Source organism: Canis lupus, chromosome 9 (assembly GCF_003254725.2).
Source record: "Canis lupus dingo isolate Sandy chromosome 9, ASM325472v2, whole genome shotgun sequence".
Lineage (NCBI taxonomy): Eukaryota > Metazoa > Chordata > Mammalia > Carnivora > Canidae > Canis > Canis lupus.
In genome coordinates, this window is record NC_064251.1 from 22,815,664 (window position 1) to 22,837,052 (window position 21,389).

The 21,389-nt window shown below is 40.1% G+C and overlaps 2 protein-coding genes across 2 annotated transcripts; both read left to right on the forward strand.

The window, feature by feature from the left end:
• The first annotated feature begins 1,103 nt into the window (after positions 1-1,103).
• LOC112655326 (keratin, high-sulfur matrix protein, B2A-like) lies at positions 1,104-2,033 on the forward strand. Its single transcript, XM_025440388.3, has one exon. It carries the CDS (start codon positions 1,142-1,144, stop codon positions 1,640-1,642), a length of 501 nt encoding a protein of 166 aa, XP_025296173.1. The 5' UTR covers positions 1,104-1,141; the 3' UTR covers positions 1,643-2,033.
• Positions 2,034-3,975: 1,942 nt separating this feature from the next.
• LOC112655325 (keratin, high-sulfur matrix protein, B2A-like) lies at positions 3,976-5,125 on the forward strand. Its single transcript, XM_025440387.3, has one exon. It carries the CDS (start codon positions 4,007-4,009, stop codon positions 4,505-4,507), a length of 501 nt encoding a protein of 166 aa, XP_025296172.3. The 5' UTR covers positions 3,976-4,006; the 3' UTR covers positions 4,508-5,125.
• The last annotated feature ends 16,264 nt before the right edge of the window (positions 5,126-21,389 follow it).

A 21,389-nucleotide genomic window follows, 5' to 3' on the forward strand; every position in this document is an offset into this window, starting at 1 on the left:
CATATTATATGTATTTTATTATAAGTACAATTTTTTAAAAGATTTTATTTATTTATTCATGAGAAACACAGAGAGGAGAGAGAGAGAGGCAGAGACACAGGCAGAGGGAGAAGCAGGCTCCATGCAGGGAGCCTGAAGTGGGACTCGATCTCGGATCTCCAGGATCACGCCCTGGGCTGAAGGCGGCACTAAACCGCTGAGCCACCCGGGCTGCCCCACTATAAGTACAATTTTTAAAAAATAAGTACATATAGACCCCATTATTTACTTAACTAAATATATTTATGGTTTATGTCTGCAAAAGCAGGGAGAAGTGTCAAAGAATATGCACCAAACTGAATATTTATTATTTCTGAAGTACTAGTTTTGGATCAGATGGATGTTTTGGGAAAGAGAGGAAAAATAATAATTTTTTTATGCACCTGTGTACTGTTTGACTTGTTAAAACACGTATTCATCACTGAATTTTATTTTTAATTTAGTAGAGTCAGAAAACAATCTACTAGCAAAAGTCATTAAAGGTTTCAACTGGGAATATGTACACTGATGGTTGAAGGCAAAAATACTGGTTAGAGCTCTTAGTGTCCTATAACTTGCACAAACAGATCCTAGGAAGGCATAGTTCTTTTGGATGTTGATTAATTTGGATAGTTCATGTTTTGATGACCCTAATATCAGCCATTCCAAATCTGAACAAATTCTTTTTATGAAGTCCTGATCCCTAATTTAATGATCACTTAGGAAGAAAATGTTCAGTTTAGATAAACTCGGTCTCAAGGTTAACAAAGGATAGGTATGATAAAGCAAACCAGGGTTAGCCCAACTCTAGTCTGTCATGTGATTTGCATAAAGAGGTGTTGCTCTGATTGGCTTCCATAATGATCCAGAGAGCAAAGACAAAACATAATGAGATCTAATTGAATAATGACCAAGCAGTCTATTGAAATGCTATTTATAACTTTCTAAACAACTCAAGTATCAGCCAATCAGAGACTTACTTTGCAAATGGTATCAAGGAACAATGCTGAATGTTAGGGAAATAGGCAGCTCTAGGAAATATATAAAAGGCCAGATGTAGAAGGCGCAGCCAAAACTCAAAAACTTCTCTTTAACAACCCAGCTCTTAACCTAAGTTCTGACCATGGCCTGCTGCTCCACTAGCTTCTGTGGATTTCCCACCTGCTCCACCAGTGGGAACTGTGGCTCCAGCTGCTGCCAGCCTAGCTGCTGTCAGACCAGCTGCTGCCAGCCAACCAGCTGCCAGACCAGCTGCTGCCAGCCGAGCTGCTGCCAGCCAACCAGCTGCCAGACCAGCTGCTGCCAGCCAACTTGCTGTCAGACCAGCTGCTGCCAGCCCAGCTGTGGGACTGGCTGTGGCATTGGTGGTGGCCAGGAGGGTGGCAGTGGAGCTATGAGCTGCCGAGTCAGGTGGTGCCGCCCTGACTGCCGCGTGGAGGACACCTGCCTGCCCCCCTGCTGCGTGGTGAGCTGCACACCCCCAACCTGCTGCCAGCTGCACCATGCCCAGGCCTCCTGCTGCCGCCCATCCTACTGTGGACAGTCCTGCTGCCGCCCAGCCTGCTGCTCCTACTGCTGCCAGCCCACCTGCTGCCAGCCCACCTGTTGTGGGCCCACCTGCTAAAAGCAAGGCTGCTGATTAATCAAGAATGAAATGGGAAGCTAAATCAGCTGCTCTGATCTCTGAAGAAGTGTTCAATTTTATTCCCATCATGATGTTTCTAAGCCAATCAGAAATAATGAATCTTAATCAGGCCCCTCTTGGATGTGCTGAATTAGCACAGGGAATACATGTATCAATCAGAGTATCTAGATATCCTGCCTTGTTAGAGAAGGCATCAGGGTAGGGTATTTCTTTATTTCAGTGACATCTCCCGTCTCCTCCCTATCTTTTGATCCCTGCATATTTTTAGATTTGCTTTCTCCTTGAATATACCATTAATTTCAAATAAAATGTTTAAATGTGTAAAGCAAACTGAGTTATTTTCTTTTTTCTACCTCTAAGCTTATCCATCTTTAGTTGGAATTCAAGTTAGTTTAGTTGGATTTGCATTTTGATAATAATCTTAAAGCATAAACAAAATCTAAACTGGAAAGATTAAATATTAATTACATTATGCATGAATCCATCAGTAAGTAAAATGTTCCATGCGTTAAATAATCTTTATAGTTATTCAAATACTTAAAATGCCTGGGTGGCTCAGTGGTTTAGCGCCTGCCTTCAGCCCAGGGAGTCTTGCATCGAGCTCCTGCATGGAGTCTGCTTCCCCCTCTGCCTATGTCTCTGCCTCTCTCTGTGTCTCTCATGAATAAATAAATAAAATCTTTAAAAAAATACTTAAAATGCTCTAACCTATTATGATTAGGTCTAGACAATAGACCTAAAGCCACTTTTGGCTAAAAATTTTAGGTTGCTCAAATCTATGGGATTTCCACCTAGATATACCTCTACCATTTTAATCTCCTTGCAGTTAGTTTATACACCAGATGGTTCTCCTTTATGCATGCCTAATATCTAAAGATTATATTACTTACTAAATAGATTTTAAAATATCTACCAGATACTATCTATTAGATGGCATTTTCCAAGAGCATTTAGGTTTAATTCCTATGTCTTAGCCTATTATATTCTTCCCACTGATCCCCAAATTACTCTTCAAATTTCAACTCCCAACACTCACCTCCATTTACTGTAAGTGTGTATAAAGTGTATCTGATCTAAATGAGGGTAGAACAAAAAGCCAGGGAGATTCTCTGTGAGTTCTACCAACACCAATGGTCAGACACATGCATTAGATATCTCAAACTATATATGTTGCACTTTGTAATCCAATTTGAAAGATGTTCTCTTAGGAAGTTAACACAAATCTAGAACAAAAAATACATTTTACCATTTAATTTTTAATTCCTCATTAAGTATTTTAATGCAACATCCAAAATAAAATAGGACAAAATATAGGACACTTTATGTAAAATATTTTCCAAGTTATTTACAAGATCCCAGCACTTACCTCTATCATTTAATTGGCAGCAATGATAGATCAAATGAATTTCAAAGAATATAATAAATGGCGATGCATTCTTCAAAACATCATAAATCCCAGATGGTTTTCCCTGAGACTTGGTTCAACTATTCAATGTAGAAAAATATTTCAGCACTTCCTAGTCTCTTTTGACAATGACAGGGACTCCTCCATGGACGGCGCTACAGCTTGAAAGTTCTATTAAATCATTTGTAAGTGGTCCATGTGTCCATGAATCATGCCTTTTACTCCACCTATTCAAAATCAGATTCAGTGAGCATTTACTGAAGTTCTACCTGAGGCTTAGCACTCTGCTAGATACCTTTATATAAACTATGTCACTTGGTTCACAAGAAAAGATTTCTCATCTAGAACATGAACAATATTTACATATTTCAAACTGATTGAAATCAAAGAAATTATAACAGTAATTTGATGTGATGTTGGAGTAAACTAGAAGCTTTTAGTTACGTATAACCAAAGGTACTCTTCTATTCAGAGGAAGTCCCAATGTCCTAAACTCAACAGAATTCAGTCTATACAGCCAGAAGGAAAAAAATAATAGTTGAAAATAAAAGCACAATTATCCTTAGCCTTAGAGATATGAATAGAGTGTCACGTGGAATAACCACCTCTACAAAATGAGGGTGTTGACATGGAGTAAAATGGACAGACTCTTTGAACATGGAAAACCACAAATGTATTCCAAAGGGCAAAGGACCAATATGAGGAGTTCAAATGAAACTATAAAACGAAGTAATTTCTAAACTGCTGCTCATAATGGGTCATAAGTATTTCAATGTAAGCCAATCAGAGGACCAATGAGGAACAAATTTAAACAAAAACAAGGAAGATATGTTAAGAATTTTATAAATAGAAGCTGGCTCAGATATATAAAAGGCCTGACATAGACCTTACCACCAAAACACCTCCAAGCAACCCAACTCTCAACCCAGCTCCTGACCATGGCCTGCTGCTCCACTAGCTTCTGTGGATTTCCCACCTGCTCCACCAGTGGGAACTGTGGCTCCAGCTGCTGCCAGCCTAGCTGCTGTCAGACCAGCTGCTGCCAGCCAACCAGCTGCCAGACCAGCTGCTGCCAGCCGAGCTGCTGCCAGCCAACCAGCTGCCAGACCAGCTGCTGCCAGCCAACTTGCTGTCAGACCAGCTGCTGCCAGCCCAGCTGTGGGACTGGCTGTGGCATTGGTGGTGGCCAGGAGGGTGGCAGTGGAGCTATGAGCTGCCGAGTCAGGTGGTGCCGCCCTGACTGCCGCGTGGAGGACACCTGCCTGCCCCCCTGCTGTGTGGTGAGCTGCACACCCCCAACCTGCTGCCAGCTGCACCATGCCCAGGCCTCCTGCTGCCGCCCATCCTACTGTGGACAGTCCTGCTGCCGCCCAGCCTGCTGCTCCTACTGCTGCCAGCCCACCTGCTGCCAGCCCACCTGTTGTGAGCCCACCTGCTAAAAGCCAGGTTGTCATTTCCAATTGCCCAGGACACAATATCTCTGGATAGCAGATCTCCTCAATCACCCTTGGGCCATCAGAAGTTCTTAGACTTCCATTTAGGTTTAAGTTATGGAGTTCTAAGTATATGAGTTTTATCTGATTTCATCCTGCACTGAATACCTTGGCTATCCACTGTGGTCACAGAAAAGCTGCAAACCTACCAGTTGGTTATCAAAATGCTTTGGATATACTATTTCTGATTTTTCTGTAGGGTTGAAAACTATTAATATTCTGTGGAATTAATCTTTGAGAACTATCCACAAGTCTAATTCTTTTCCCTGCTTTATAATCTTTTTTTTTTAGTTCTATTTACCTAACATTTTTTCTAACATCAAAGGCACCAGAGTAGAGTCAAGTGACTTTCCTCAGGTGTCATCAGAAAAAATGGAAGCTCTTCACCCAAAATTCACCTTCTAAGAAGTAGGCTAAACTTTTTCATAATTCAACATCTGATTCCAACCCTTTTTTTGCAGGGGGTGGGGATCATAATGATCTTGCCTGTTGGCTGTTTCAATTACACCTGTGATACAGTGTTTTCTGTCATTTCTTAATAAATATTATAACTGGGCAAATAAACCTTAGTCTGTGTTTCTACTTGTACATAGAATGGGTTAACTGTGATAATTTGTGAGTGCCTACTTGGAATAAATACATTTGTTTCTTTTTAAAAGAAACTGAAATCATATATAGTGCATTCATTTATTCATTCTATAAATATTTATTGACCATCACTTCTAAAGCAAGGACTATGGAGATCAGGAAGATGAAGAATTAATTCTTATCCTTGAGGACTTTGCTATGCATTAAGAAAAAGTATATGTGGGAAAATAGCCACAAAAATGTAACAAGATAAACTATATTCTCCTTAGTTGGTAGAAAAAAATCTCCCTGTCTTAGGGAGATGCTTTTGTGGCCACCAAGCTCTGATGATCCAACTTATAACAGGTACATCACATGTGACATACACATTGGCAAACCCAAAACCCCATGAGAAGGATGTAAATAAGTAGACATAAGACAGAAGGATTTTTTTTTTTACTTCAGAAAGGGAGTGAGGATAATAAAGAAGAGAGGAGAGACCCAGTCAGGAGGTCATGAATATTACCCTATGACTTATCCCCATTAAGTTACCAAACTCACACAATACTTAGAATAGGTCAGCTTCCCTATGAATATCAGTGGAAGAGCTGGATTTCATGTGTGGGTTGCTGCAAAAGGCGTTGGAAACAACCCAGGATGCAGACAGAGCAGGGGGGGATCTATAAGAAAGTAATGCCTCGGGAATGCTCAGAAATTGGAAAGGCTCTGGATGGCCATTGCTGTGGAAAGTAATATCTTGGTTATGTAGACCACAAAGAAGACAGAAGGGCCAGAAACAGGATTTCAAAAAGGAAAAAATCACTTTGGGACTAGCAGGAGCTATGTTGGGAGCAACATCTGGAAAGGCTTCACAAGGGAGGTAATCTTTTGGGGCCCTGATGATTGTTCTAAATGGAAGGAAAAGAGTTTAACCTCCCCACCTATAAGAGTGGCAAAAATCCAAAGCACAGACAACACACAATGGTGGTGAAATGCTGCTGGAGCAAAAAGAATTCTCTCTCAGTGCTGGTGGGAATGCACAATGGTACAACTTTGGAAGACACTTGGGCTGTTTCTTACCAAGCTAAACACAGGCTCATCATACAACCTAGCAATTGGGTGCCCATGTATTTATCCAAATAAGCTGAAAAGTTAAGTCCAGAAGATAGGGGGCAAGATGGCAACTCAACTCCCCTGGTCCCACCAACTCACCTAGATAACTTTCAAATCATCCTGAACACCTACGAATTTGAAGTGAGATTAAAGAGAGGACAGCTGGAACGCTACAGAGAGAAGGATTTTTGCTTCTAGCAAGGTAGGAAGGTGGAAAAAAATAAAATAAAAAAAGAATCAAGTGGGGAAGGGGCACCGCAAGGCACCAGGCTAAACCTGGCATCGAAAACCTTGGGGACAGGAAAGCCCAGCACGGGAGAAGCAGGAACTTTAAAAATCCACACCGGATTCTCCCTGGATGGAAAGTGCTCACCAGGGAAATCGGGCAGAATTGCAGGAGGGGCAATGAGGCCTCCAATTTCTCAGAGTCGCTAAAAGAGGAAGTGCGTGGGGGGAGAGCGCAGCACAAACTGTGAGCGCATCTCGGTAAAGGGCTGGAGCGCGCAGTCTTTGGGGCATCTAGGAGAAGCTGGTGGGTCAGGCGGGGGCTGTGGACAGAGGTGTCTGTGCCCTGCTGCCTTTGGGAGCCGCTACCCACCCCCTCCAGCGCGATTCTAGCACCACAGGGCTCCCGGATCCCAGGGCGCCAGGCAGACACAGCCCATGATCCTGTGCTCCCCCTGAGACAGGCAGAAGCGGGGACGGCACAAGACAGCGAAGACTCTCCTGCCACTGGGAGCCCCAAGATGTGCAGATCAATGCACCTGTGCTGTCCGGAAGCATCTATGCCAGTGCAAACTAGGAGACTGCATTAGTTACTGGTGGAGAGCTGACTCCAGAGCTGGACTTCTGGCCGCCGCCAGTGTTGTTGTTCCTTCTTGTGTCACCTTGTGCCTGGAAAGGTGGGGCTGCCAGGGAACAGAGGACTCACGGGGTAAGCAGCTCCCACTGAGCCCGCAGGGGATGGGGCATCTCCACGCAGGGGATGGGGCATCTCCACTCAGGCACACACACCTGAGAATCAGCACAGCAGCCCCTCCCCCAGAAGACCAGCTGGAAGGACAGGGGAAGAGCAAGTTCTGGACCAAACAGCACTGGAGAGCTCCAGGGGAAGTCGAGGGATTTATAGTATTAGAACTAGAGGGTAACCCCCATCCCCTTTTTCCAGTACAACTCATTTTTATATCAAACTAAAAATTTCCAATATTTTTTCTCTTTTCCCGCCTTAAATTATAATATTTTACCACCTCTTCATTTTTAAGTTTCTTCCTTTTTGACTTTCATATTTCTACAATTACATGTCTTAGATATATTTTCCACTTCTAGATTCCCTTCAACGTACTCAATTTAATTTTGGGAGATATATGAGATATGTTTTTTTGTTTTGTGTTTTTTGTTTTCTCTGCCTCATTTTGTTCTACTATGGCGGAAGTTAATACCTTCTAAAACATGACCAGCATGCAGCCAGAACCAAGTGGTATACCATGCTCATTCATTCTGTAAGATTATATTCTCTCTTCATTCCCATTCTGCCCCCTCTTTTATATCATTTATGTTTTGGTGGTCAGTGGTGGGGCTTTCTATAAGTATTGCTGGTTTATATGAATTTGGGACTAAGCATCTTCTAACATACAGAACTTAATACACTAAGAACCAAGAGGATCACCATCTAGGACTCCTCAGGTAGACTACATTCTCCCTCCACTACAATTTCGTCAACACCACCATCTTCCAGTCCTCCCCTTTGTTTTATCTTTTTTTACTTTTTTCTTTTTTTCCTCTTTACTTTTGTTTTTTTCTATTTTCTTGACTCTGGGATTCTTGGCCTTTTATTTTTTACTACTTTGTTTTAAAATTTGTTTTTCACATTGTTGGTCCTTTTGTTTTATTTTTTTCTGATCTTTGTTTTCATTTTCTTGTCTCTGACCTCGGCAGATTCATCTAGGGTGAAATTTACTTAGGTCGTGGTTGCTATTCTTGACTCAGCCTGCTCATACAGCCACTCTGCACTGAGCAAGATGACTAGAAGGAAGAACTTACCACAAAAGAAAGAATCAGAAACAGTACTCTCTGCCACAGAGTTACAGAATTTGGATTACAATTCGATGTCAGAAAGCCAACTCAGAAGCACAATTATAAAGCTACTGGTCACTCTGGAAAAAAGCATAAAGGATTCAAGAGACTTCATGACTGCAGAATTTAGATCTAATCAGGCCAAAGTTAAAAATCAATTAAATGAGATGCAATCCAAACTGGATGTCCTAACGATGAGCGTTAATGAGGTGGAAGAAAGAGTGAGTGACATAGAAGACAAGTTGATGGCAAGGAAGGAAGCTGAGGAAAAAAGAGAAAAATAATTAAAGATCATGAGGAAAAGTTAAGAGAAATAAATGATAGCCTCAGAAGGAAGAATCTGCACATAATAGGGGTTCCAGAAAAGGCTGAGAGGGACAGAAAGCATATTTGAACAAATCAGAGCTGAGAACTTCCTTAATTTGGGGAGGGAAACAGGCATTCAGATCCAGGAGATAGAGAGGTTCCCGCCCCCAAATCAATAAAGACCATTCAACACCTTGATATTTAATAGTGAAACTTGCAAATTTCAAAGATAAAGAGAAAATCCTTAAAGCAGCAAGAGATAAGAGATCCCTAACTTATATGGGAAGAAATATTAGATTATCACCAGACCTCTGCACAAAGACCTGCCAGGCCAGAAAGGGTTAGTAGGATGTATTCAGGGTACTAAATGAGAAGAACATGCAGCCAAGAATACTTTATCCAGTAAGGCTCTCATTCAGAATTGAAGGAGAGATAAAGAGCTCCCAAGATAGGCAGAAACTGAAAGAATATGTGACCACCAAACCAGCTCTGCAAAAAATATTAAGAGGGGCCAGGTAAAAGAAAAAGAGGAAGCGCAAAGAAATAATCCAAAAAAAACAGGGATTGAATAGGTATTACAATGACACTAAATTCATATATTTCAATAGTTACTCTGAATGTGAATGGGCTAAATAATCCCATAGAAAGACGCACGGTTTCCGACTGGATAAAAAAGCAAGACCCTTCCATTTGCTGTTTACAAGAGACTCATTTTAGATCTAATGACACTGCCAGCCTGAAAATGAAAGGCTGGAGAACCATTTATCATTCAAATGGTCCTCAAAATAAAACTGGGGTAGCAATCCTCATATCACATAAATTAAAGTTTATCCCAAAAACTGTAGTAAGAGATGAAGAGAGACACTATATCATACTTAAAGGATTTATCTAACAAGAGGACCTAACAGTCATGAATATTTATGCCCCTAATGTGGGAGCTGTCAAGTATATCAATTAATAACCAAAGTAAAGACATACTTATACATGGCACTTTCTGCAAATGACAGATTTTCTAAGCACAACATCACCAAAGAAACAAGGGCTTTAAATGATACACTGGACCAGATGGATTTCACAGATATATACAGAACTTTGCATCCAAACGCAACTGAATACACATTCTTCTCAAGTGCACATGGAACTTTCTCCAGAACAGACCACATACTGGGTCACAAATCAGGTCTCAATACATACCAAAAGATTGGGTTGTCCCCTGCATATTTTCAGACCACAATGCTTTGAAACTAGAACTCAATCACAAGACGAAATTTTTAAGAAACTCAAACACATGGAGGTTAAAGAGTATCCTGCTAAAAGATGAATGGGTCAACCAGGAAATTAGAAAATTAAAAAGATTTATGGAAACTAATGAAAATGAAGATAAAACCATTCAAAATCTTTAGGATACAGCAAAAACAATCCTAAGAGGGAAATAAATCACAATACAAGCATCCCTCAAAAAATTGGAGAAAACTCAAATACACAAGCTAACCTCACACCTAAAGGAATTGGAGAAAGAACAGAAATAAGAAATAAAAACTACACCAAGCAGAAGAAGAGAGATAATAAAGATCTGAGCAGAACTAAATAAAATAAAACCAGAAGAACTGTTATCTATCTATTAAAAATTAATAAGCTAGATAAACCATTAGCCAGCCTTATTAAAAAGAGAAAAGACTCAAATTAATAAAACCATGAATGAAAGAGAAGAGATCACAACCAATACCAAGAAAATACAAACGATTTCAAAAATGTATTATGAGGGCAGCCCCGGTGGCCCAGCGGTTTACACCACCTTCAGCCCAGGTTGTGATCCTGGAGACCCGGGATTGAGTCCCACGTCAGGCTCCCTGCATGGAGCCTGCTTCTCCCTCTGCCTGTGTCTCTACCTCTTTCTCTGTGTCTGTCATGAATAAACAAATAAATAAAAAATAAAAAAATATATTATGAGCAGCTATATGCCAATAAATAAGGCAATCTAGAAGAAATGGATGTATTTCTGGAAAACCACAAATTACCAAAACTGGAACAAGAAGAAATAGAAAACCCAAACAGGCCAATAACCAGGGAGGAAATTGAAGCAGTCATCAAAAACCACCCAAGACACCAAAGTCCAGGGCCAGATGGCTTCCCTGGGGAATTCTATCAAATGTTTAAGAAAGGACCAATTCCTATTATACTAAAGCTGTTCTGAAGGATATAAAAGGATGGAATACTTCCAAACTCGTTTTATAAGGCCAGCATCACCTTAATTCCAAAACCAAAGACCCCACCAAAAAGAAGAATTATAGGCCAATATCCCTGATGAACACAGATGCAAAAATTCTCAATAAGATACAGCCAATGGGGCTCAACAGTACATTAAGAATATTATTCACCATGACCAAGTGGGATGTATCCCCAGGATGCAAGGTTGGTTTACCATTTATTAAACAATCAACGTGATCACATCAACTAGAGAAAGAAACAAGAATCATATGATCTTCTCAATAGATGCAGAGAAAGCATTTGACAAAATACAGCATCCATTCCTGATCAAAACTCTTCAGAAGGTAAGGATAGAGGGAACATTCCTCAGCATCTTAAAAGCCATTTACAAAAAGCCCACAGCAAATATCATTCTCAATGGGGAAACACTGAGAGCCTTTCCCCTAAGATCAGGAATATGACAGGGATATCCACTCTCACCACTGCTATTCAATATAGTACTAGAAGTCCTAGCTCAGCAATCAGGCAACAAAAAGAAATAAAAGGCATTCAAATTGGCAAAGAAGAAGTCAAACTCTCCCTCTTTGCAGATGACATGATACTGTACATAGAAACCCCAAGAGACTCCACCCCAAGATTGCTAGAACTCATACAGCAATTCAGCAATGCGGCAGGATACAAAATCAATGCCCAGAAATCAGTGGCATTTCTATACACTAACAATGAGACTGAAGAAAGAGAAATTAAGGAGTCAATCCCACTTACAATTGTACCCAAAAGCATAAGATACCTAGGAATAAACCTAACCAAAGAGGTAAAGGATCTATACTCTAAAAACTACAGAACACTTCTGAAAGAAATTGAGGAAGACACAAAGAGATGGAAAAATATTCCATGCTCATGGATTGGAAGAATTAATATTATGAAAATGTCCATGCTACCCATGGCAATTCACACATTTAATGCAATCCCTGTTAAAATACCATGGACTTTCTTCAGAGAATTGTAACAAATCATTTCAAGATTTGTGTGGAATCAGAAAAGACCCCCCCAATATTTAGAGGAATATTGAAAAAGAAAACCAGAGCTGGGGGCATCACAATGCCAGATTTCAGGTTGTACTACAAAGCTGTGATCATCATGACAGCATGGTACTGGCACAAAAACAGATACACAGATCAATGGAACAGAATAGAGAATCCAGAAATGGGCCCTCAACTCTATGGTCAACTAATATTTGACAGATCAGGAAAGATTATCCACTGGAAAAAGGATAGTCTCTTCAATAAATGGTTTTGGGAAAATTGGACAGCCACATGCAGCAGAAGAAAACTAGACCACTCTCTTGCACCATACACAAAGATAAACTCAAAATGGATGAAAGATCTAAATGTGAGACAAGAATCCATCAAAATCCTAGAGGAGAACACAGGCAACACCCTTTTTGAACTTGGCCACACCAAGATGCAAGATACATCTATCAAGGCAAGGGAAACAAAAGCAAAAATGAACTATTGGGATTTATTAGGATAAAAAGCTTCTGTACAGCAAAAGAAAGAGTCGACAACACTGAAAAACAACTTACAGAATGGGAGAAGATATTTGCAAATGACATATCAGATAAAGGGCTAGTATCCAAGATCTATAAAGAACTTATTAAACCCAACACCAAAGAAACAAACAATCCAATCATGAAATGGGCAAAAGACATGAACAAAAATCTCACAGAGGAAGACATAGACATGGTCAACAAGCACATGAGAAAATGTTCCGCATCACTTGCCCTCAGGGAAATACCAATCAAAACCACAATGAGATACCACCTCACACCAGTGAGAATGGTGAAAATTAACAAGACAGGAAACAACAAATGTTGGAGGGGATGTGTCGAAAGAGGAACCCTCCTGCCCTGTTGGTGGGAATGTAAACTGGTACAGCCACTCTGGAAATCTGTGTGGAGGTTCCTCAAAGAGTTAAAAATAGAACTACCCTATGACCCAGCAATTGCACTACTGGGGATTTACTCCAAAGATACATATGCAGTGAAAAGCTGAGATACCTGCACCCCGATGTTTCTAGCAGCAATGTCCACAATAGCCAAACTGTGGAAGGAGCCTCGGTGTCCATCAAAAGATGAATGGATAAGGAAGACGTGGTGTATACATATATACAATTGAATATTACTCAGCCATTAGATTCACAGCAAATTTATTTTTTTAAGATTTTATTTATTTATTCATGAGAGACAGAGAGAGAGAGAGAGAGAGGCAGAGACAGAGGGAGAAGCGGGCTCCCCACTAGGAGCCTAATGTAGGACTCAATCCTGATCCTGGGATCAGGACCTGAGCCAAAAGCAGACGCTTAACTGCTGAGCCATCCAGGCGTCCCTACTCAGCCATTAGAAACAACAAATACCCACCGTTTGCTTCAACATGGATAGAACTGGAGGGTATTATGCTGAGTGAAGTAAGTCAATTGGAGAAGGACAAACATTATATGGTTTCACTCATATGGGGAATATAAAAAGTAGTGAAAGGGATTATAGGGGAAAGGAGAGAAAATGAGTGAGAAAAATCAGAGACGGTGACAGAACGTGAGAGTCTCCTAACTCTGGAAAACAAACAAGGGGTAGTGAAAGGGGAGGTGGAAGGGGATATGGGGTGACTTGGTGACGGGCACTGAGGGGGGCACTTTACGGGATGAACACTGGGTGTTTTACCATATGTTGGCAAATCGAACTCCAATGAAATACTATACATATAAAAATAAATAAATAAAATAAACTCTGAAAAAAAACTTACATCCACACAAAAACCTGCGCATGAATGTTTATAGCAGCTTTATTCATAATTACCAAGAATTGGCAGCAACAAAGATGTCCCTCAATAGGTGAATGGAAAAACAAATTGAATTACATTTATGGAATGGAATACTATTCTGTGATAAAAAGAAATGATTTATCAAGGTGTGAAAAGATTAAATGCATATTACTAAATGAAAGAAGCTAATGTGAAAAGGCTACATGCTATATGATTCCAACTGTATAACATGCTGAAAAAGGCAAAAACACAGAAACATTAAAATGTTGCCCAAACGTTCTGCCTACTATGCCGCAGAGATGCCTGTAGTCCAACACTAAAATAACAGGCTTATAAACTAAAAAAATAAAGTTATAGAAATAGACACAGGACTAGCCTGTAAAATCTAAACAGAAGCCAATTATGGGCTTTTAAGAGAGCTTTCTTTTATTGATTAAAGGACCACACACTGTTGGTGCTTCTATTTCCTCTTTGTCCAGACTATTCTTTTCACTTTAAACACAGATACGACTCCTGGAGCTACAGAATACCAAGATAATGGAAGGGACACTGGTCCTGACATAGCTGAGCCTCTGCACCATTGCTAGCAGCTGCCTACCTGTGGGAAGAAGAAGTCCTTTGATCAAGCCAATATCTATTGGCTTTTCCAAAATTAGAAACCTAGAGTGTTCCTAACCACTACACTATGCAGTAGACTGCAGTAAGCTCTCAAAATGGAAACTTCCTATATATGATACCTAAGAGCATTTGAGATGCATAAACAGTTCAGTGATAGGAAAAGCACATTAACTGCAAATTCTAAAGCAAGAATGGGGAGTACTTTTAATTGAGGTTCATTGATCATAATGTGAGTAGATGGATAATAAGAGGGATAGAAGAAAATCAGGGGGGCAGATTAAGGTAAGAAATGGAGAAAAGAATGAAAAGGAAAAGCACAAAACAGAGGAGAAAAGACAGAAGACAGATTGAAGATGACGAGGGGGACACCTGGGTGGCTCAGTGGTTGAGTGTCTACCTTTAGGCTCAGGTCGTGATCCGGGGGTCCTGGGATGGAGTCCCACATCAGATTCCCCTCGGGGAATTTACTTCTCCCTCTGTTTATGTATCTGCCTCTCTCTCTGCATCTCTCATGAATAAGTAAATAAAATCTTTAAAAAAAAAGAGAGAGAGAGACGACTAGGGACTAGAGGCAAAAAAGAAAAGGGGAAAATGACGGGGGAGAGGGGCATGAAGGAGAGAGATGAAAACCAACATGACCTTGTTTAGTGCCAGACACTGTGCCATACGCTAATTATACTTTGCGCGCTTTATCATTTAACACTTACATCAATCCTTGAGATAAATATTATTATCCTGGCTTGTAGATAAGGAAAATAAATCTAAATGAAACTAAATAGCTTGCTTAAGTCACATATTCTTTTAAGTAAACAAAAAACTAAAATCTGAACCCAAAACTAAAATCTGACTCCAAAACTCAGAGAATGAAATTAAGGAATTATATTTGAAGGAGGTATGGGGAGGTTCAGGAGATTTAAGAATGGCTGTTTAGAAGCTGTGGAATAAGTTCCTCTTTTCTCAGTTGTTATTATCTTTCAGCCTACCTGCATAGTCCAGGATAATCTCTGCATTTTAGAGTCACCTGAGTAGTAACTTTAACTACATCTGCAAAGTTCCTTTTGTCCTGTAACATAACATATTCATGGGCATGACACTAGGGCTCAGAGGTCACAGGGCCTCAAATTCTGCCTACCCCAGGGATTATCAGACACTGTGTTGACACTAATTCCTAAAGACCCAAAATATCACTCAGTCCACCGATGAAAGTGGTGGCTTATGGTGGATCATGGTGGCCAGTCTTACCACCCATTTTAATCACAGCAGACCCAGTAGATCTAGAGATCAATTCCTCAATTTGTGAGTCTATAACTGGGATGATCTGACTGACAATTAGCAAAATCCTCACGTTAAGCACTCTGGCTTGAGAAATGAAGCTCATGTGGTAGCAAGAACCAAGTAGAAGCCACTGGAAGTTCCCCTCATTACAAGGGTAGTAAATACAAAATGATACCATATCCCTGGAGGAATTGTGAAGATGAGTGCCATTTTTAGAGACTTGAAAAAAGCCTGAGGGTGATACCTAGCATCTCCCCACTGACTCTCTTGTTTGTCCTATGGAAAAAGCAGGCAAACCTTAGAGTATGAGAAAGTAATTATCTACTATTATGTTTTAAAATTTTATTTATTTATTCATGAGAGACACACACACACACAGAGAGAGAGAGAGAGAGAGGCAGAGACACAGGCAGAGGGAGAAGCAGGCTCCATGCAGGGAGCCCGATGTGGGACTCCATCCCGGGTCTCCAGGATCACGCCCTGGGCTGAAGGCGGCGCTAAACCACTGAGCCACCTGGGCTGCCCTCTACTATTATTTTAAACCAATTTAAGAAATGGCCCCAATTGGAGCTGATGTTCCAGATGGAGTGTCTTTCATAGAACAAATCAACATAGTCCCTGGCAACTGGAAGTATGCAGCTTTTGACATGAAAATACCTTTTCCTCTATTATCAGTTTGCAAGAACAATCAGAAATAGTTTGCTTTTAACTGGTATGACTAACAGTAAATTTACAAGTATTGTCTCAGGGCTGTGTCAACTCTCCTGCTTTCTGTCATAATATACTCAGCAGCAACCTTAATCATCTTGACATTCCACACATCGTATCAGTCCACTACACATTGATGACATCATGCTAATTGTTTCTGATGAGCAGGAAGTAGCGAGTACTTTAGATGTCTTTGTAAACATATGAGAACATCCAGGTTGGAGATAAACCCCACAAAAATTAAGGAGGTCACCACCTCAGTGAAATTTCTTGGAGTCAAATTGTCTAGAACATGTTGAGATCTCTCCAAGGTAAAAGAAAAATTGTTGTCCTTTGAACTATCTTCAGCTAGGAAAAGCACAACCCTTAGTGGACTTTTTTGGATTCTGAATTCAATATACGTTTGAATGTGCTAGTATAATCCACCTACTGACAACGTGAAAGAGACAGGACAACTATGCATTCAAGGTGTTTCAGAAATGAAGATTTAAATCACCCCCTATCAGGTAAAGAACCTCAACCAGCTGAAGTCCTTATTGAGCATAAAAAAAAAAAAAAAAAAAAAAAAAAAAAAAAAAAAACCCTACCATGAAATGAGTAGTGAAGGAAGAGTTATAAATATCAATTACAGTCTTGTGACCAATTAGAAGGATTATAGAAACCATGTGTATTTCTTCCTTTTTATTTTTCTTCTCCTTTCTCCTTCCCTTGTTTAGTGCCATTTGCTATACCCAGACTGACTAAACTTCAAATGAACCCAATTTCATTTAATATTCCATCAGTTCTGTAAAATCGATACTGTTATCTTGGTTTTGTAAGAAGAGTATCTTAAATTTAAAAGAGCTTAAACAAACTGAAATCAAGATTTCAAAGAGATATGTGTACTCCTATGTTCACTGCAACATTATTCACAATATCCAAGACCTGAAAGCAAAGCAAGTATTCAACAATGAACTATGGATGAAGAAAATGTGGTATTTATATACAATGGAATATTATCCAGCTTTAAAAAAGAAGGAAATAGTGCTACTTGAAACAACATGGATGTACCTGTAGGACATTATGATAACATCAATAAGCCAGACACAGAACAAATCCTATATGACACCACTTATATAAGGATCTAAAATAGTCAAATTCATAGAAGCAGAGAGTAGAATGGTGGTTACTGATGTGGAGAAAAAGGCAAAAAACAAAAAATTTAATTTCCTTATAACTTACATCCCATTGATAAGTACTTGAGACGGGCAGAGTGACCCTCCTCCTGGAACTCAACTGCCTTGATGTTAATACTGTTAATACTAGAAACAAAAGGCAACCTTTGCTTGACATTAGCCAGACCTCCAGGATCCTGTAAAATTCCCTTTGGAAACTTCCTTTATCCTAGATATATGTTAGCAATCATCCTCCAAGCATATGGCCACTGATAATACAACTGAAGGATATCATAATTAAGGTTTTACTAGACAGTAGTAAATGGCCTTTTCCTAACAACTGCTAGTCCCTTGAGGTCCTGGAAATCTTGCTTTCAAATTCCTTAAGTAATGGAATCCCTAACCCCCTCCAATTTGAAAGTATATAGTCAGCCACTCTTCACAACCCCAGTACAGCTCTTTCTGCCCATGGGTCCTGTCCCTGTGCTTTAATAAAGCCACTGTTTTTTGCACCAAAGATGTCTCAAGAATTCTTTCTTGACTGTTTGCTCCCAAACCCCAACATTTCACATCAGTTATAGTTCAGAGTGGGGAGGATTGAGGAGGTAATGGTCAAAGGGTATAAAGCTTCAGTTATATAAGACAAATAAGTCTTAGAGATCTACTATGTACCATAGGGTCTATGGTTAACAATAGTGTATTATATACTTAAAGATTTGTTTAAAAGATATATATTAAGCATTCTTATCACACACAAAAAAAGGAGAGGAAACTTTGGGATTTCATGGCATTGATTGTGCTATTTCACAGGTTTATACTTATCTCCAAATTCACTGAGTTATTATAGCCACATAGCTTATACGTAAAAACCAAAATATGAACCCAACTCAGGCTCCAAAACTCAGAACAAAACAATGAAATTAAGGAACTGGAAATAAAGAATGGTGATTTATTTTTATTTTATTTAAAATAAATTATTAACATAGAGTGTATTAATTTCAGAGGTAGAGGTCAGTGATTCATCAGTTGCATATAACACCCAGTGCTGATCACATCACATACCTTCCTTAATGCCCATGACCCAGTTACCCCATCCCTTTACCCCCTCCCCTCCAGCAACCCTCAGTTTGTTTCCTATAGCTAAAAGTCTTTTATGGTTTGCCTCCCTTTCTGATTTCATGGGTTCAACTGATTTAAAGATGTCTATTTGGGAAGCTGTGGGCTTTCAGAGTAAGCTCCTCTGTGCCAGGTGTTGTTCCTGTCTCCCTTCATACCCTCCCTGCTGTTCAGTTGGGTTAGTGATGCTCTGCAAACCACTCTGTCGGGATTCACCACTAGGGAGTGACAGAGGAAAACTGCAAAGCTGAAGAGGAAGAAGGCTCCTGCTCCTTCCTTTTTGTTTCCTTCTGCTTCATTGGGACTTTTTGTATGCTGGCAATTCCCAGGATTACCTCCTAGTAACACTGTTTGCTCCAGCAGCTGCAGAGCCCATCCAGAGAAGCATCTAAACCCAGCCTGCAGTTTTCTCAACACGTGTAGAACCTGCTTCATTGCACACCCCACTCAGAGTCACCAGCCAACCAGTTTTCCTGAAACATCTGAGTTCAGCTCTACAGGATAACCCCCTCCCTAAATTTCTAAGTGTTAATTCCCTCCCACTTCCCTCAGAAAAAAAAAGTATCATTTCCAAGGGTTTGCTACAGCTCCTACATCTGTAACATCTCAGTATCCCCTTCTAACCCTTTTAGTTATCTAACAACTTAGTTTAAAATTCTCCATATAAAATTCACTTGATTCAAATAATGGGTGTGATTCTTGTTTCCTGAAGGAACCCTTACTGTTATACTCTTGTTGCCTTTAAAAATTCAGATTATTTACTGAACCATTTGTTCAGACTTCCCACTTACTTTGATTAATCTTGGAAACTGACTGAAAAAAAAATTAGTCTCTGAGCTTTGGAAGTGGCAACCAGAGAATTACATTATAGGTCTGACAAGAATCTGATTGAAGAACTGGAAAGATTACTTGGCACCACTTAGCTCTGCAGTTAAGAAAGCTCTACCATTTCTGGGCAGCCCGGTGGCTAGGTGGTTTGGCGCCACCTTCAGCCCAGGGCGTGATCCTGGAGACCCAGAATCGAGTCCCACCTCCGGCTCCCTACATGGAGCCTTTTTCTTCCTCTGCCTGTGTCTCTGCCTCTCTCTCTCTCTCTCTCTCTCTCTCATTCATGAATGAATGAATAAACAAACAAACAAACAAATCTCTATCATTTCTATTAAAAACCTTCTCTGTAAAGTGGGCTGTGCCATGGAGACCTGACAGCAGGTAGCCCTTTGTTAATTACTGACTGACTTATCCCCAAAACCATAACTCTGACTTGAGAAACCTGCTTTCCAACATGATTATTCTATAAATGCTAATAGGCAAACTTAGTTTTAAAAGCCCAAGAATACAAAGGGATTTTGAGAAACTTCAAGGGAGAAAATGTTGAGTCATCACATCAACTGAAGCATGAAAGCCTTAAGTGAGCCTGGGGATTGAGAATTAAGTAATTTTGTTCTAATAAGGTTCGGAGAGACTAATCCAAGCACTAACTATTTGTTCATATTGGGGATTTTCATTTCTTTCTCTTTTTTAAAGATTTATTTATTTATTTTGGGGGGTAGATTTTGTATGAGCAGGGGGAGGGGCACAGGGAGAGGGAGACAGAGAATGCCAAGCAGACTCCATGATGAGCTCAGAGCCTGACACAGGGCTCCATCTCAGGACCCCGAGATTATGACTTGAGCCAAAACCAAGAGCTGGACACTTAACTGACAGAGCCCCCCAGGCACCCTGGGGCTATTCATTTCTAAAAACATTCTTTTTTTCTCTTCTTGATTCCTACATCACAAATACAATACAGAGTAAAAGAATTGATATACTATGTGGGGATCCCTGAGTGGCTCAGCAGTTGAGCATCTGCCTTCAGCGCAGAGCGTGATCCTGGAGTCCCGGGATCAAGTCCACATCGGGTTCCCTGCATGGAGCCTGCTTCTCCCTCTGCCTGTGTCTCTGCCTCTCTCTCTCAGTCTGTGTCTCTCATGAATAAATAAATAAAATCTTAAAAAAAATATATACTACATGACCTCAAAATCAAAAATGCTGGCTTTTACTAGAATAACATTGAAAACACAAAATTTCAAGACTTTTGTCTCTTAGTTTTTCAATATAGTATTGATCTTCAGTGGAAGAGACAAACTAAATCTTTTCCCAAAAGGATGAGAGGAATCTTGGTCTGAAGGGAGCCAGAATAAAGTAAAGATAGTATTGTTTTGTTCAAAAGATAAGATCTGTAAACCTGCAGAAAAGATGCCAGTAGGCTTATAACACTGTGGGATGGAGAAGTGAAGGAACTCAGGATTTTCAGAACCACTGAAGTTGTCAACCATGAGAAAGTTCAAGAAGAGTCAAGATGACAGATGTTTATCTAGAATAACAGCCAGGAAGATCTTGATGCAGGAGAAATTCATGGTTCTCCCCTTAGGGGGCATCCCTGGGGAAACAGGAAACAATACAATGAATCCTGAAGATAGAATTCAGGAAACTCTGAAGTTAGTATTTTGAACCTTCATTCCAATATTTACAGTTTAATTGAACAGAAGAGACAAAAATGAGAGAGAAGTACACAAAGGTTAGGAATAGAAATTAGTATGGACCAGGGGCTGAGACTGGAAGTAAGCCAAACAAATATATTGTTATATTGTATTTGAGTACAGATTGTACACTCTGATCACTTGAAAGACATTTTTTAACTGTAGGAAGGGACAAAAAAAGGAATCAGAAGACCTAAGTGAAAATCCCAAATTTACCCAATTTTATCTTGGGTAAGCACAAAACCCTGTTGACTGTTAGGGGACTAACAATGCCCAGATACACAAGAGTCAGGAATAAAGCTGAGAAAACTAGGAAGAAGGCTGCCCAGGATGATGTTTTACTCCATTTGGG